This window comes from Nestor notabilis, unplaced genomic scaffold, assembly GCF_000696875.1.
Source record: "Nestor notabilis isolate BGI_N333 unplaced genomic scaffold, ASM69687v1 scaffold970, whole genome shotgun sequence".
NCBI lineage: Eukaryota > Metazoa > Chordata > Aves > Psittaciformes > Psittacidae > Nestor > Nestor notabilis.
In genome coordinates, this window is record NW_009909606.1 from 54,501 (window position 1) to 67,825 (window position 13,325).

General features: G+C 48.5%; 1 protein-coding gene across 1 annotated transcript in view; it reads left to right on the forward strand.

Annotated features, from left to right (window-relative positions):
* The window catches only part of AAK1 (AP2 associated kinase 1), a 54,464-nt gene that overhangs the window by 31,580 nt on the left and 9,559 nt on the right, over positions 1-13,325 (forward strand). Inside the window, 4 exon segments of the mRNA XM_010012771.1 lie at positions 6,172-6,273; positions 7,913-8,014; positions 9,192-9,302; positions 12,303-12,407. Coding sequence (XP_010011073.1) covers positions 6,172-6,273; positions 7,913-8,014; positions 9,192-9,302; positions 12,303-12,407 — 420 coding nt within the window.

Genomic DNA, 13,325 nt, shown 5'->3' on the forward strand with positions numbered 1-13,325 from the left:
CACGGAGAAGCTGCTGAGCAGCAGCACTGAGGTGTGAGAGCTGAGAAACAGCAGCTCTGCTCCTCCCTGCTTCTGGCTGGAGGACAAGCTCCCTCCTTGCTGTGGGTTGCTGAGTCGCTGTGGTCGTACTGGTGGCCTCTCAGCATCAGAACTGACTCAAATGTCATCTGTGCACAATGAGTCCATCTTTTCTGCCCCTTCTCAAAGGAGAATGGATCATTCTTTGTGAATTTACACGACCATTTACTCCCTGCAGTAATTCAGCATCTTCACTGCAGCTGAGGGACAAACGTGTCTTTAGTGGAGTGATTTGTCTGAGGAGCAGCAACACCAAGTGCCCTCTGTGACATTGTCTTGACCGTAACAGAAAGTGAGATAAGAGAGAAATTCCATGTCTGGCCCAGCTAAATAAACACACAGATAGAGCTGGGGAGGGAAAGACAGGCCAAGGAAGCACCCCTGTGCCATCTGGGCACACGGCTGATTCTCATTTTTGATGTAAAGGCAAACAGTGTTGCTTATTATAGAGTCATTGTCATGTTGGAGTTCTCCAAAGCTTTTAAATAACACTTAAGGATGATTCTTGCCTTTTTATTTCCTTCAGTCTGATGTGGTTTTATGTTAGTCCAAGAGGATGCTCATCAAAGGGCTAAGGAAGTAGGTACCTTGCAGTGCAGATTCAGAACACACCGTCCCTCTTCATCAGGGCCAAGGGGAATGGCTTGAACCTGCCAGAGGGGAGACTGAGATGAGCTCTGAGGCAGAAGCTCTTCCCTGGGAGGGTGCTGAGGCGCTGGCACAGGGTGCCCAGAGAAGCTGTGGCTGCCCCATCCCTGGCAGTGTTCAAGGCCAGGTTGGACACAGGGGCTTGGAGCAATCTGCTCTAGTGGAAGGTGTCCCATCCAGGAACTGGGTAAGCTTTAAGGTCCCTTCACCCCAGACCAGGCTGGGATTCTATGACACATTGAGATGAAGTAGTTGCAGATGTACACAGACACTTACTGATGTGTATTAGGGATCTGAGTTTACATCTTGAGTTGGGAAAATGCAGAAGGGGAACTACTCACATAGTAACTTGAACTAGTTGCCATATGATCAGCTGTGAGCACACTATGATATTTGGATGATTTGGAGCCACAAAGCCAATGGGCTGCAGGAATCCCAGCTAAAGAAGTGCACGTAGTATCTAGTGTTGTTTCTGTCTGGGCTTTGAGTTTGATCCAAAGGGGTGTTACTTCACAAATATTTGAGATCTGGAGAGATAACCCAAGATTGATTTTCCTCTCTTAGGGAGCCGCTGTTAAATGTTGCCCTGTTACTCTCTACAGTGCTCACAAAGGGATGTGTATTTAAAGCACGCCAACTCCTACTGCTTTTTTATCCTTCTCTTCCTATTTGTGCTGTACAAGAAACAATTCCCTTTCACAGGAGCTCCATTAGGAAAATGAAAGTCCAGCACTTTCCCTTGATGAGTCCAGGTGCTCTGCTGCTGAACAACGTGCAGGGCTTCCTTTAATCTTTAGTCCTTGGCTGATCAATAGGCAGAATCCTCCCGAGTGACTAATCCATTCCCACCTTGGTGCTTTGCCCTCCCACTCGCAGCACACTTGACTTGGCAGGAGTTTGACACCCTTGTCTTTCCTCCTCAGTTGCCATCCGAAGAAAAGAACTCTGCTGTGTGCTCTATTGAACTGTCTTTCTTTTTGCTCTGCCTCCCCAGTACACGAGTGAGTAACGTTCTTGCTGTGTGCTGTGCCTGGCTGGGGGACTCCTTTGGCTTTGAGATGTTGCAGCTTGACTGGTCACTGGGTTCCCATCCGAGGGCAGATTTTTGCCCTCTGTTCCCTTTTTAACTTTGCAAGTGTTTCAGGAGTCGTGATTCTTTCTAATGTCCTGCTCTAACTAAAAGCCCATTTGCCACCTTTGTCTCTTGGTTTATATTTTTCCATACCTCTCGTCCTTCTTAAACTGCTTCCTGCATATACTTTGTTGCTTACCCAATCAGTGGCACCACGGAGGAATGCAGCATGCCAACCGAGGCTTTGGCACTGGTGGTGTTGCAGATGCAGAGTCTGTGCAAATTGACTAAAAGCTCAAAGATCACGTTGTGCATGTGTTGGAAAAGAAGGGATCTGAAGGAAAAGGCCAAGAGTTTCTCCCTGGGTTGTCCAAAGCTGTGCTTCCCAACTTACGCATGGGGTTTGAACCTGCTTGCTTGTCCCGTGGTCAGAAATCACAGGTAATTTTGCTGATGTGAAGTGGCATTACCTCCTTCTTGTGCTGGTGCAAATCAGAGGGAAGGCTCTTGCTTTACATTCCAGGAGGAACTGATTTGGTTTTGCAGTCCCTGAAGCTACCAGCATCTGTCATTTGGGGATGCCTCTGAGAGCTGTTAGCTGTAGGCTCGTGCTTTGCTTTGTCTGCAGTGGGTTTTGCTTACTCTGACTCTGAGAGGAAATAATCACTCATTTCTTACTGGGAGGAACTGGAACCTCAGAGGAATGTGAAACATTTGTCTAAAGGCTGCAGTACGTGGCTGGGTTTTACCTCTGGGAAGGGCTGATAGGGCACTTCTTAATCCCCCCTGCACGCTTTTAAGCTTAGACACCTTCTTAAAGCTTGCTAATGACTTGCTTACTCAGCCAGTGTCCTTACTAGCTGGTGCAGAGCCCTAGTAAACTTGCTGCTATCCTGTCAGGACTGAAAATGGGCAGGGTAGAAAACCTGCCAGAAAATGAAATACCACTGGTCAGCTCAGTCCTGAACCAGAACCAGAACCAGCCTTTCTTCCCCTGTGACCTGCAAAGCTGCTTGGGCAGGAGGGTGTCTCCAAGAGGCAGCCTCGTGTGGGAGCACAGTTATCAGTTAAAGCCCCCATTTCCTAGCTGGAGTTTGAGAAAAGCCCTTCAGGAGCTGTGGGACAGAAACACCTTTGTATTGACTTACATTTTCTTTACCTTGTTTAGCCTTGGGCTTGTTCCTTTGTCTACATCTGAATAATCAGAATAATCTATTGGATCTGAGGCAGAAGGACCTCTGATAGTATAAATTCCTCAATGTAACTGCCCAGAGACTCACAACAAACTGGTGCTCTAATAGCAAAACATCTCTCATGGTTTTCCTTCAGTAGAAGACCTGTGCTAAGGGGATGGCAGATGGGAGAGGGTGTTCTAGAGGTACCCGAGGCTGTAACCTTCATCTCTTTCTGCAGATGGCAGATGTGTTGTGCGCCCTTTGCTTTGTCGGTGGGGTCTGCTCTGCAGCTGATGATCACTTCATCTCTATGTGGCTTGGAACTGTAGGATTAGTCCAGATAACAGAAACGACACTACTTACCCCAGTTTTTCCTCATCTTGCACTGCTGGATTGCTTCCTCGTTCAGGTTTTCTAGCGTTGCTGCCTGCTCACTATCTGAGCCAGGACTTCACTTGCAGGTGAAGCAGCTTTGCCCTTGGAAATGACAAGTTAAGCTTCTGCTTGATGGCAGAACCCAAAATACAGCTCAGTGTCAGGAGGGGGAAGGTTTTTCTCTCTAGGGCTCCATGTAGCTAAACTGCAGCTGCCGATGTCCATGCCCAGCGTGCAGAAGATGCCCTCCTTGAGTTACTGCTTTGGTCACTGGAGCTAAGGTGAAGCAGAGGCTCAAGAGCTGGGTTTATTTGCCACTGCAGAGGCATGTTGGGCTTCTTGGACCTGAGTGATGTGGCTTCAGAAAACACGTGTGTGTTTGATAACTGTGTGATGCTGAAGAGACCAAACCTAACTCTCATAGAGAAGGTGTTCCTGCTAACTAGTGTGGAACCATGGATTTCACCGGGCCTTCACCAACTTCTCCTTTGCTCTTAGTTGAACGTGAGTTTCCCCACTACTTAAAGCAACTGCTGTTCCTTTATCTCTTCATCCTCAGGTTAATACAAGATGCAACACAAAACAAACCAGGGAGATGAATTACTAAGCCTCAAAACAGCCTTGAGGCATCTGATTCTCTGCTGCTTTTGGTATCTCCTTTCCCATTCATCCTGACACCTTGTTTTTGTTGAACTTCCCAGCCTCATTCAAAAGGGATAAAGTTCCTTTAATCAGGCAGTGACTACTTGTAACAGCAGCTACAATGAAGGAAACAAGAAAGGAGATCTCATGAGACAAGTAACAAAATAAGACAAAGAACCACTGGCAGCCTAAAGCTTTGCATAAAACCAGTTGAGCCCAGGGGCCAGGATTTAAAACTAACCTGTGGGGAGAAGAAACACCATGTTTGTTCCCAAGTTCTGCATGTTAATAAAGTGTGGCTGAGCTCAGTAGGTACCTGACCAAGAGGCAGATCCACTGTGTTAAATGGAGATTCTGCAGTAATGGAAGAGGAGGAAGCTGTTTGGAAAGGTAAGGTGGAAGGAGGGAGACTTCAAGGAGCAAGGCACAGGATTGCAAAAGGAGTGATTACTGTATGTGTGGGTTTGAAGATAGAGGTTGATGAGAGTGCTTTGAGGAGAGCTGGGCATTGGCAGGTTGCTGTTCTAAAAGAGCCTGCTCTGAAAGGAGTATCTTAGGCCTGAAATGGGAATACGTTCACCATGTACCATGTGTCTCTTCATTGCTTACAAACTCCATCTCAAAGAAGGAGCCAAACCCAGTCTGAAACTGCCCAACTCTGAGACAATCCATAGTTTCTCCCACAGTTGTGTCCTGTGCCTGGCTCTCTGGATTAACTGATACCTGGCTGGATACCTGTTACCTACTGCTTCACTTAGGGGAAAAGGAATTGAGCATGTTCTCTGTTGTCACCAAGCCTCTCTCCTGTGTTGCGTTGTGCTTTCCCAACACCCTATAATCAATTCCATCCTCTTAGTCCCCTTTTGATAGCATTAACACTGCTTCTGGTTGCCAAGCCCCTGCTCGGAGCATAAAACAGCTGTAAAAGCTTTGTAAAGCTGGGGCAGGGCCCCAGCTCCTTCTCCTCTTGGATGGTGAATGCATCATTTCAACAAGCTGAGGTGGCCACGTGTGTCCGTGTGGAGCCCACTTGTCAGAGCTGCTCTGCTGAAGGTGATCCCTTCTAGCGCATCCTCAAAACGTTCTTCATCTCCTCCTCTTGTGAAGTAATCCCTTGGGAAAGCTGGATCATTAATCTCAGTATTGGAAACCTGCTTAGTTTGATGGTGAAATCACTCATCCCCCAGGTTGATAATTGAGATTAGCTTTTTGCCCAGGCTGTCTACATGTCTCTGTGGGAGGGATAACGGGAAGCACAGGAGGTGAGCTGCTGAGCACGACCTGTCTGATTTGAAACAATGAATTGGTACCTAAAGAGCTGTTTAACCCAAGGGCAGGTTCCAGTGTCTGGCACTTCGGTGTCTCACTGATTTCTGCCTTTGCTTAAGCTCTTAAGGGCTGTAAGTATTCCATTCTTGAGGAGATCAATAGGTGTGGATGCCTGGTTCTAGCATCCTGAGCTTCGGATCATCTCTTCCATTTCTTCTTACACAAACACTGGCAAAGTCTCTTACAAGGACAAGAGGAAACGGCCTCGAGCTGCCCCAGGGCAGGTTTAGCTGGAGCTGAGGAACAATTCCTTGCCCAGAGGGTGCTCAGGCATTGGAACAGGCTGCCCAGGGCAGGGCTGGAGTCACCGTCCCTGCAAGTGTTCACAGCCCGGGTAGACAAGACCCTCAGAGCCAGGGGTTAGTGGTGGCCTTGGCACTGCTGGGGAACGGTTGGACTTGATGAGCTTAAAGCTGTTTTCCAACCTGGTTGAGTCTGTGATTCCAAAGACAAAGACCTTCCCATCACAGGAAGGTGGTGGTGGGGGAATAGCAGGGATTTGGGGTTTTACTGGAGGTTTTGTTTGACTTTTTTCTTTTTAATTTGATTTTCATGTTCAGCTTTTGTGCTTTGGGTAGGAGTGAAGGAACCATGTGCTGCTTTGCAGTGGCTCCTTAGGGAGAGCAGTGCACTGAGGATGAGGATGTCCTCAGTTGTCTTAGATGACCATGGCCAGTGAATAGCTGCCCTCTACCATCCCTGAGCGATAGCGTGGTTGCACACAAGGCTGCAGATGCTCTTCGGAGGCTGCCACACTGGATGTGAGCCCCTGAACTGAGACCTGATTAACATTGTCTCTTTTGTTTGCTTTTCTTTCTCTGTTGCTTTCCTCCTTTTCCTGCTTTAACCCAGAAAAACTGATTGAGGGACTCAAATCTCCTGAGACTGCGCTTCTGCTCCCTGATATCCTGCCTCTTGCTGACCCCTTCGGTAGCACCTCAGATGCTGTGAATGGTAAAAATAAACCCGGGGTGCCCCCTCCCCTCTGTCTTACACAGCATGTCTTGTCCTGCATGGTAACCCTGCGTGTTAACCCCACTGGGCTCCCAAAACAGCCACTGCTGGTGGTGAAACTCAATGTGATACGAAGTGATGGATGATGTGAGGGTGCTGAGGTGCTGGCACAGGGTGCCCAGAGAAGCTGTGGCTGCCCCATCCCTGGCAGTGTTCAAGGCCAGGTTGGACACAGGGGCTTGGAGCAACCTGCTCTAGTGGAAGGTGTCCCTGCCCATGGCAAGGGGCTGGAGCTGGTTGAGCTTTAAGCTCCCTTCAACCCAAACCAGGCTGGGACTCAAAGACAGATCTGCCTGTTCTCCACATCACCAAAGACTTGATATTTACATTTAGAACCTAAGCTTACTGGTGTGGCACAATAACTGTGGTTGTGCCTGGTGTGTGTTTCCCTGGTCACACTAGAAGAAAGTTAAAAGCTGACTGAAGAAGGTACAAAAATTCCCTCTGTTCCTGCTAAAGGCTTCATGTGGAACCATGGTCCATGTCTCCATCGACCCTCAGCAGGGTGGGGAGGTAGAAGGATTTCAGAGTGTTTCAGAATCATGTTTTTATCTGCTTGCCCAGTGCACTAAAGGCTAACAATTGCAAGCTGCAGGTAGTTGCAATCAGCTGCTGTTGTGGTTTTGGGTCCCCTGGTTAGCTGGTTGCAACCTTTGTAGCTTTGAATAGAAAGGTGGGCAATGGGTCACCTCTTTCTTCTTTTCTCTTCTGCAGTTTTTGGCAGTTGTCTGAATACTCTTAGATAATGATCCTGCAAATCACACACTGCTGTGCAAACAGACATACTCAGGCATCTCTCTTAGGTTGAGCAATTAGACCATTTCTGGCCCTGGCAGTTGAGGGCATCCTTGTTCTTTAACTTCTTGGTCATTACCTTGATGTTGGTCCTCGAGGAAGAGACCCAGACAAGGTGTGACTCTGTCTCTCCCCCTTCCCTTTATGGTGTCTATAAAAACAAAGCTTTCTATCCAGCCTTTGTAGATATCTGTTTGGATCCACATAATGGACACCCACATTAGATGATACTGGTGTTCCCAGTAAGATACTGAGTTCCAAATCTTCACCTCCTCTCTGCAGGGTCTCCCATCTTTGCTCCACTCAAAATGGGAAAGAAAGATCCCACATGTTGGCTTTTGATAAGCTTAACTGGGAACACATTAAGGGTCCTACAGTAGGAATTTTTCTAATGCAAAGGGACTCCTTAAAGGTCAATGTTCCCTTTGGCTGGAGAAAGATCTCGTTACTTGCCCAGCCTCAGGCCTTCTGCATTATTAACCTCCCGTTCCACCCTCTGCATTTGTCAAATTGGGCTTGCACAAACAGAAACAGATAAATTATTGAGGGGGGGAGAAGGGCAAAACAACCAAAAAGCAGCAAACCCCAGGAAAACTCAAACCCAGTTTGAGTCCTGCCTCAGGATTAAGTTGGCGTCGGTCTCACTTCAGCCTCGCCTTGCTGCCATGTGCTAAAGGGTCACTAAAGGATTCAGACAACTGCTGCCTTAGTTCCTGCTCCTGCTGCTGTTTGCAAACTAACCTCTGGCTTCTCCTCTGCCCTGGTGTTCGGCACGTTTGGAAAGGAAAACCTGACGTAGCTGTTGAGAGTCTCATACCGGGCCTCGAGGCGCCGCTGCCCCAGCGCCTCGTGTCACAGACTGAGTCGGTGGCCTCCAACAGAACAGGTTGGTGAGGCAGGAGGGTGCTGGGGGGACAGGGTTGTATCGTACCAGTGTGGGCTGTGGGAATCACATAAACACCCCTTCTCTCACTGCTTTGCCCATCAGTGTGAACTGGGCTGGCTTCTGTGTTTGTAAGCAGATGCTGCGTGGTTCCGTGGAGGTCAGTGTTGCTGTGAAGGACAGCACTGACCTCCTTCAGCCCACCCCTACAGGTCTGTAGGTGCTGCAGTATTGCCCCAGTGAAGTGCTTTTGGAATCTGGAGCAGGCACCGACTTGTGTCTGTTCCATTGGGGCATGGTAGTAAATGATTCATGTCCCTTTGTTCCTGTGAAGGCCATGGAACTGTTGGAGCAAGTGCAGAGAAAGGCACAAGGATGCTCAGGGGCTGGAGCAGCTTCCATATGGAGACAGGCTGAGAACATCGGGGCTGGTGAACCTGGAGAAGCTGCTGGAGGCCTCAGAGCAGCTTCCAGTGTCTGAAGGGGGCTACAAGGATGCTGGAGAGGGACCTTCATCAGGGACTGGAGTGACAGGACAAGGGGTGATGGGTTCAAATTGGAACAGGGGAAGTTCAGGTTGGAGATAAGGCAGAAGCTCTTCCCTGTGAGGGTGCTGAGGCGCTGGCACAGGGTGCCCAGAGGAGCTGTGGCTGCCCCATCCCTGGCAGTGTTCAAGGCCAGGTTGGACACAGGGGCTTGGAGCAACCTGCTCTAGTGGAAGGTGTCCCTGCCTGTGGCAGGGGGTTGGAGCTGGAGGAGCTTTAAGCTCCCTTCAACCCAACCAGTCTGTGATCTGCCCACTTTGGCAGCAGATGGACTCGACGTCTTCTCAGAGGTCTCCTGTGAAACAGGCAGCACGTTCAGCTTTGTGCCAGAGAGTCCCTGCAGCTCTCCCCACACTCCCCTTCGCTGCCCCTGCTTTAACCTGTCACTTGTGTGGGATCATCTCCCTGTTGTGTCCTGGGCTTTAGAGGGCAGGTAGCCCCAGAGGATGTGTTAGTTACTGCTAAAGGTGTTGGGCCTCCCCCTGCCCCCACTGCAGAGCAGCAGGGAGCGTTTCCATCACAAAGTGGTAGCTTTTGTGCTGGTTTGGGAGAAGGAATGTGGGAACATGAGCTTAACGGTGTTTGTGTCCTGTTTAATGCTCCCTCGCGGCCTTTGGATGCTAACGTGGATTCAGACTCTCTAACTGGGGAGGACTCTCTGCTTGACTGTTCTCTGCTTTCTAACCCTGCTGCTGACCTCGTGGATGAGTTTGCTCCTGTAGCTTTCGCAGCTCAACCTCACAAAGGTAAAACTGCCCCTTTGTCTCTTAACACCCGCTGGTCCTGGGGCGTGCTCTTTAGCTGATCCCAGTTCACACCATCGGATGCTCTCACCCATGTTCTGGTGGTGGTTTTTCTTTTCCCCCAAGCCATTGCTTTGTTTCCTTCCCAAACTGGTTAAACTTGGAATGCACATTGAAGTACTAAGGGAAAAGTATGAATAAAAGCATTCAGCTTGACTGTGAAGACAAGGTTTGCATCAAGCAGGGATGCAGCAGAAGGGATCCAGTAGGCTTAAAGGGTAGGCTTTTGCCTGCAGCTCTTTCTCAGGTTCATAAGTGAATGCAGAGTGGGTTTGTGGTGTTTGAGACCTGGTTTTGGGCTGCATTATGAATTCTGGAAGGGAGCCTGATACCCATCTCTACCAGTGTCACAGGTTTTTGAAACAGGAGGTATTTGTTAGCATGTGACTGAGCCCTCCCAGATCTAGAAGCTGTTTTCCTGTTCAGAGCTTAGCAGGAGAAGGTTCTTGAGTCAAACTGCAGCCTCACAGCAAGCCTGGAAGTGCAGCACCCGACTGCAAAGTGGAGCAGCTTTATAGTAACACAAGAAAGCAGAGCTGAAGAAGAGAAGCAAACCATGTGTGGCACGTTCCAGGAGCTGCACATCAGCTCCTGCAGTGCAGCAGTGTTTGAGCTCGAGGGGAGCTGTGCAAATGCAGTGACCAGAGTTCTCTTCTCTTTCCACTAACAAGCAAGAGTAGAGGGCCCTGGGAAGCTGGGTCCTAACTCCATTCTGGCACATGCCTAAAGCAGTTGGGAGCAGAGTACTTGTCCCTTGGGGACGATGCCACATGTTAGTGGGTGACTCTCACATAAAGCCAGGCTTGTAGTGACTGTAGGACTACAAGTAAGTCCTGTAAGACCAGGACTTCTGTGCTATTTATCTCCTCCAACAGAGGCCCACAGCACAAATGTTGACTACTGAGTGCCCCTTGATGCTGGGTTTTGCTTGGCTCACTTGGTGAGTATCCCTATAGCAACAGAAAATGATCTGTCCTCAGAGGAATTGCTTTAAAACCAGCCTGTAATCAATTTTTACACTTGATGGCACTTCAAAATGAGTTTGTGTTTTTTCGTAGAGCTTTTGGGTTTAAACAAGCAGTTGTTCTAATTGCTCACTGCTATAATACACTTTATTTTGAGTAAATGGCTTGAAATGTATGTCGAGCAGTTATTACTCCATGTGTGGAGCACAGCAAAGCCCAAACATCACTGGTGTGACTTAATGAGAAAATGGATTCACTGACTTCCCAGGGCTGCCCTGCTCTTCCCTCGGGGATGAGGAGGACTCACATTTCATGGGGAAAATGAGACTTCCATTAGTGGGGGGCCCCAGAAACGTCACAATCTTCCCAAATCTCACCTATGGCTTGTTTTCAAACCCTGCTTTACAGCTCTGGGTGTCGTCATTAACTGTACATCCCCCTCAGCTGCTTTGTTTATGCAATCCTGGCTTTGAAAGCAACTGTCCCAGGGCATAACCAGCCTGTGGAACTGCAACACTGCAAGTTATGGTGGGACCAGGAGGGCTTGAAAAAGCAGTCACGGTCTGAGCAGAGCCACAACGTCCTTTGTCCTTTACGAGGCTCCTTCTCTTCCCATTTGGTGGGTGCAGCACAGGCTGTAGGTGTGGGAGGAGGGAGACTTCTCCTGCTGGTGGGATACAGTCACTGAGGAGAGCTCAGAGGCTTTTGAAGGAGTTTCACCCAAAGAGGGCCACTCACCAGCCTTTTCTGTCCTAATGAAAGCCCACACTTGAGCAGTGCCCCTTCAGTAGCTCCTTGTACAGCAAAGTGCAGAGCTCTGAGCTCTTGTGTGTATAAAGGAAGTGAAATGGAAGTAGGGGGCTTGCAAAGGCTCCCAGGGAGGTTGAGAAGAGCCATAAATAAATAGAGCCAGAGACAGAGTGATGACAAGATGAGACTTTGTGTTAAAATGAAGCATCTTTGTGGTTTTGACACCTCACAGGCCAGACTCTAAAATGTGTGGGGTGTTTTTCTGGGGCTGATCCTTCAGAGGACGGTGGATTTCCACAAGTGGTTTCTTTCTTCATCTCCCCTCAAACCTGTTATCCTGTTTGTCAGGTTTAGGTAAAGAGCTTTTGTTCTTGGTAGGAGTCAAACAGCAATCTTCTCGTTCCTTAGAAGCCATCAGCTTGGCTTTCATGTAGCAATTGAGGAGCAGATTTTGGCAGGTATTTTAGGTGTCTAAGGTGTAACAAGCAGTGATGCACAGCGAGACTGAGAGCCTCTAAAGGTGTGTAATTGCCTGATAAGGCAGGTAAATGTCTCAGCTACCGTGGAGATGGTTGAAAGTGCCTCTCACCAAGTGTCAACTGCAGCTGACGTGGTTTGAAATCAATGGAATTATGTGTCAGGGCTGCTCCTGGGGCCTTTAAAACCTCTCTAGTTACGCCTTCAAGCACTTGAAACCCTTTGCAAATCTGACTTCATGTTGCACTTCTTGCTTTATCACTGCAGGTGAAAGCTCAGGGCTTTTGTCTCATGTGGATGCCTGGAGTTTCTTCTGTGGTTCTTTCCTCCTCCTCCCCTTTCCTTCCAAGCCCTTTCCTTCTCCTTGTGCATGAGGGAGCCAGACTGCTCTCAAACTGTCCTGGTACCTGGCAGCCCCTGGATGATGACAGAGAACACCTTCAGTCCCAGGGAGCTTAAGCCCTGGGCTTTTACCACAGCTTTTACCTATGGCAATTGTTAAGCCTTCAGAGTAGCCAGATTTTATTGTGGTTCTCATGGCTTGGCTTGCTTTTGGTTTGCCTTCCTTCCACTTCTCTATTGTCTCTCTTCCTACCTTTTTTTACCAGCTTTATTCACCTTTTAAATGAAACTCCTGCTTCTAAACCCTGTCTCTGAAAACAGAAAAGATGCTCTAACACTTTTTAGCAATTCTAACCAGCCTTCTCTGCTATCTTTGCTTCTTTACCTCTGTTTCTCCTTCATGCTGCAGAAGATACTAACCTGATATCAGGCTTTGATGCTCCTGAGGGCTCTGAAAAAGTGACAGAAGATGAGTTTGACCCAATTCCAGTGTTGATATCCAAAAATTCACAAGGTAAGCCAGGATGTGGGGGTGAAAAGGGCAGGAAGAAAGGAAAGCAATGAATGTAAATCAGTTCTGGGGCAGCGGTGGTGCAGCACATGTGAGCTAGTTCAAATCATAAACCATAAGAGGCCAGCATTGTAGTGTTCAGTGAGCTTAGTGTGCCTCTGATTGACGTTGGCCTTGAAACTTCTCCACACGCCGTGAGAAGACTAAATGCCCAAAAAGGCAATAGACACGGGAGCATCTTTAGACCCCATGAAGTGATTTGTACCACTCTGCCAAGCAGGGCACAGGTACCTCTGTGGCTGAAGCGCAGCGGAGAACTGCATTCTACTGCCTCAGCTACTGTTCAAGCCAAGGGAAGAAGACCCTTTGACTTTTAGGCTACCTTGGCACGAGGCACAAGGAAGGGAGATGATAATAACTCTTTATAACACTCAAACTCCTGCTGAAAAAACTTTTTCACCACTGCCTTTCAAAGGTGTTTGTGGGAACCGAGTGCGAGAGCTTTGGTAGACGCCACCCGCCTCCTTTGAAGAGCCCTGAGCAGAGTCCTTAGGCCACAGACTGGGAGGTTTCTCATTTCACAGCATTCCTGGGACCTAGATCACACTCACATGATCTTTGCAAGCAGTTTGAGCCTTCCTTAGGGTTAAGTATAAGCAGCACCGTTGCCTTACAACAAATGGCAGTGCTGCATCTTGTGGCTCTTGCAGGGACAGAAGGAGGCAGCGTTTTGCTGTCTTGCCACTCAAATAGGTCTCTCTGCAGGTGAGAGGTTGGGGTTATGCTAGTGCAGGTTTAAAGCCAGACTCCAGGGCTCCCTTTTGATGTTGTTTTGATTCTTCCTTTGGTTTGGTTGGTTTTTTTAAGTTGGGTTATAGAAGTTCATTGACTTCTCTAACGCCCGTTTTTGTTTGCAGCAGG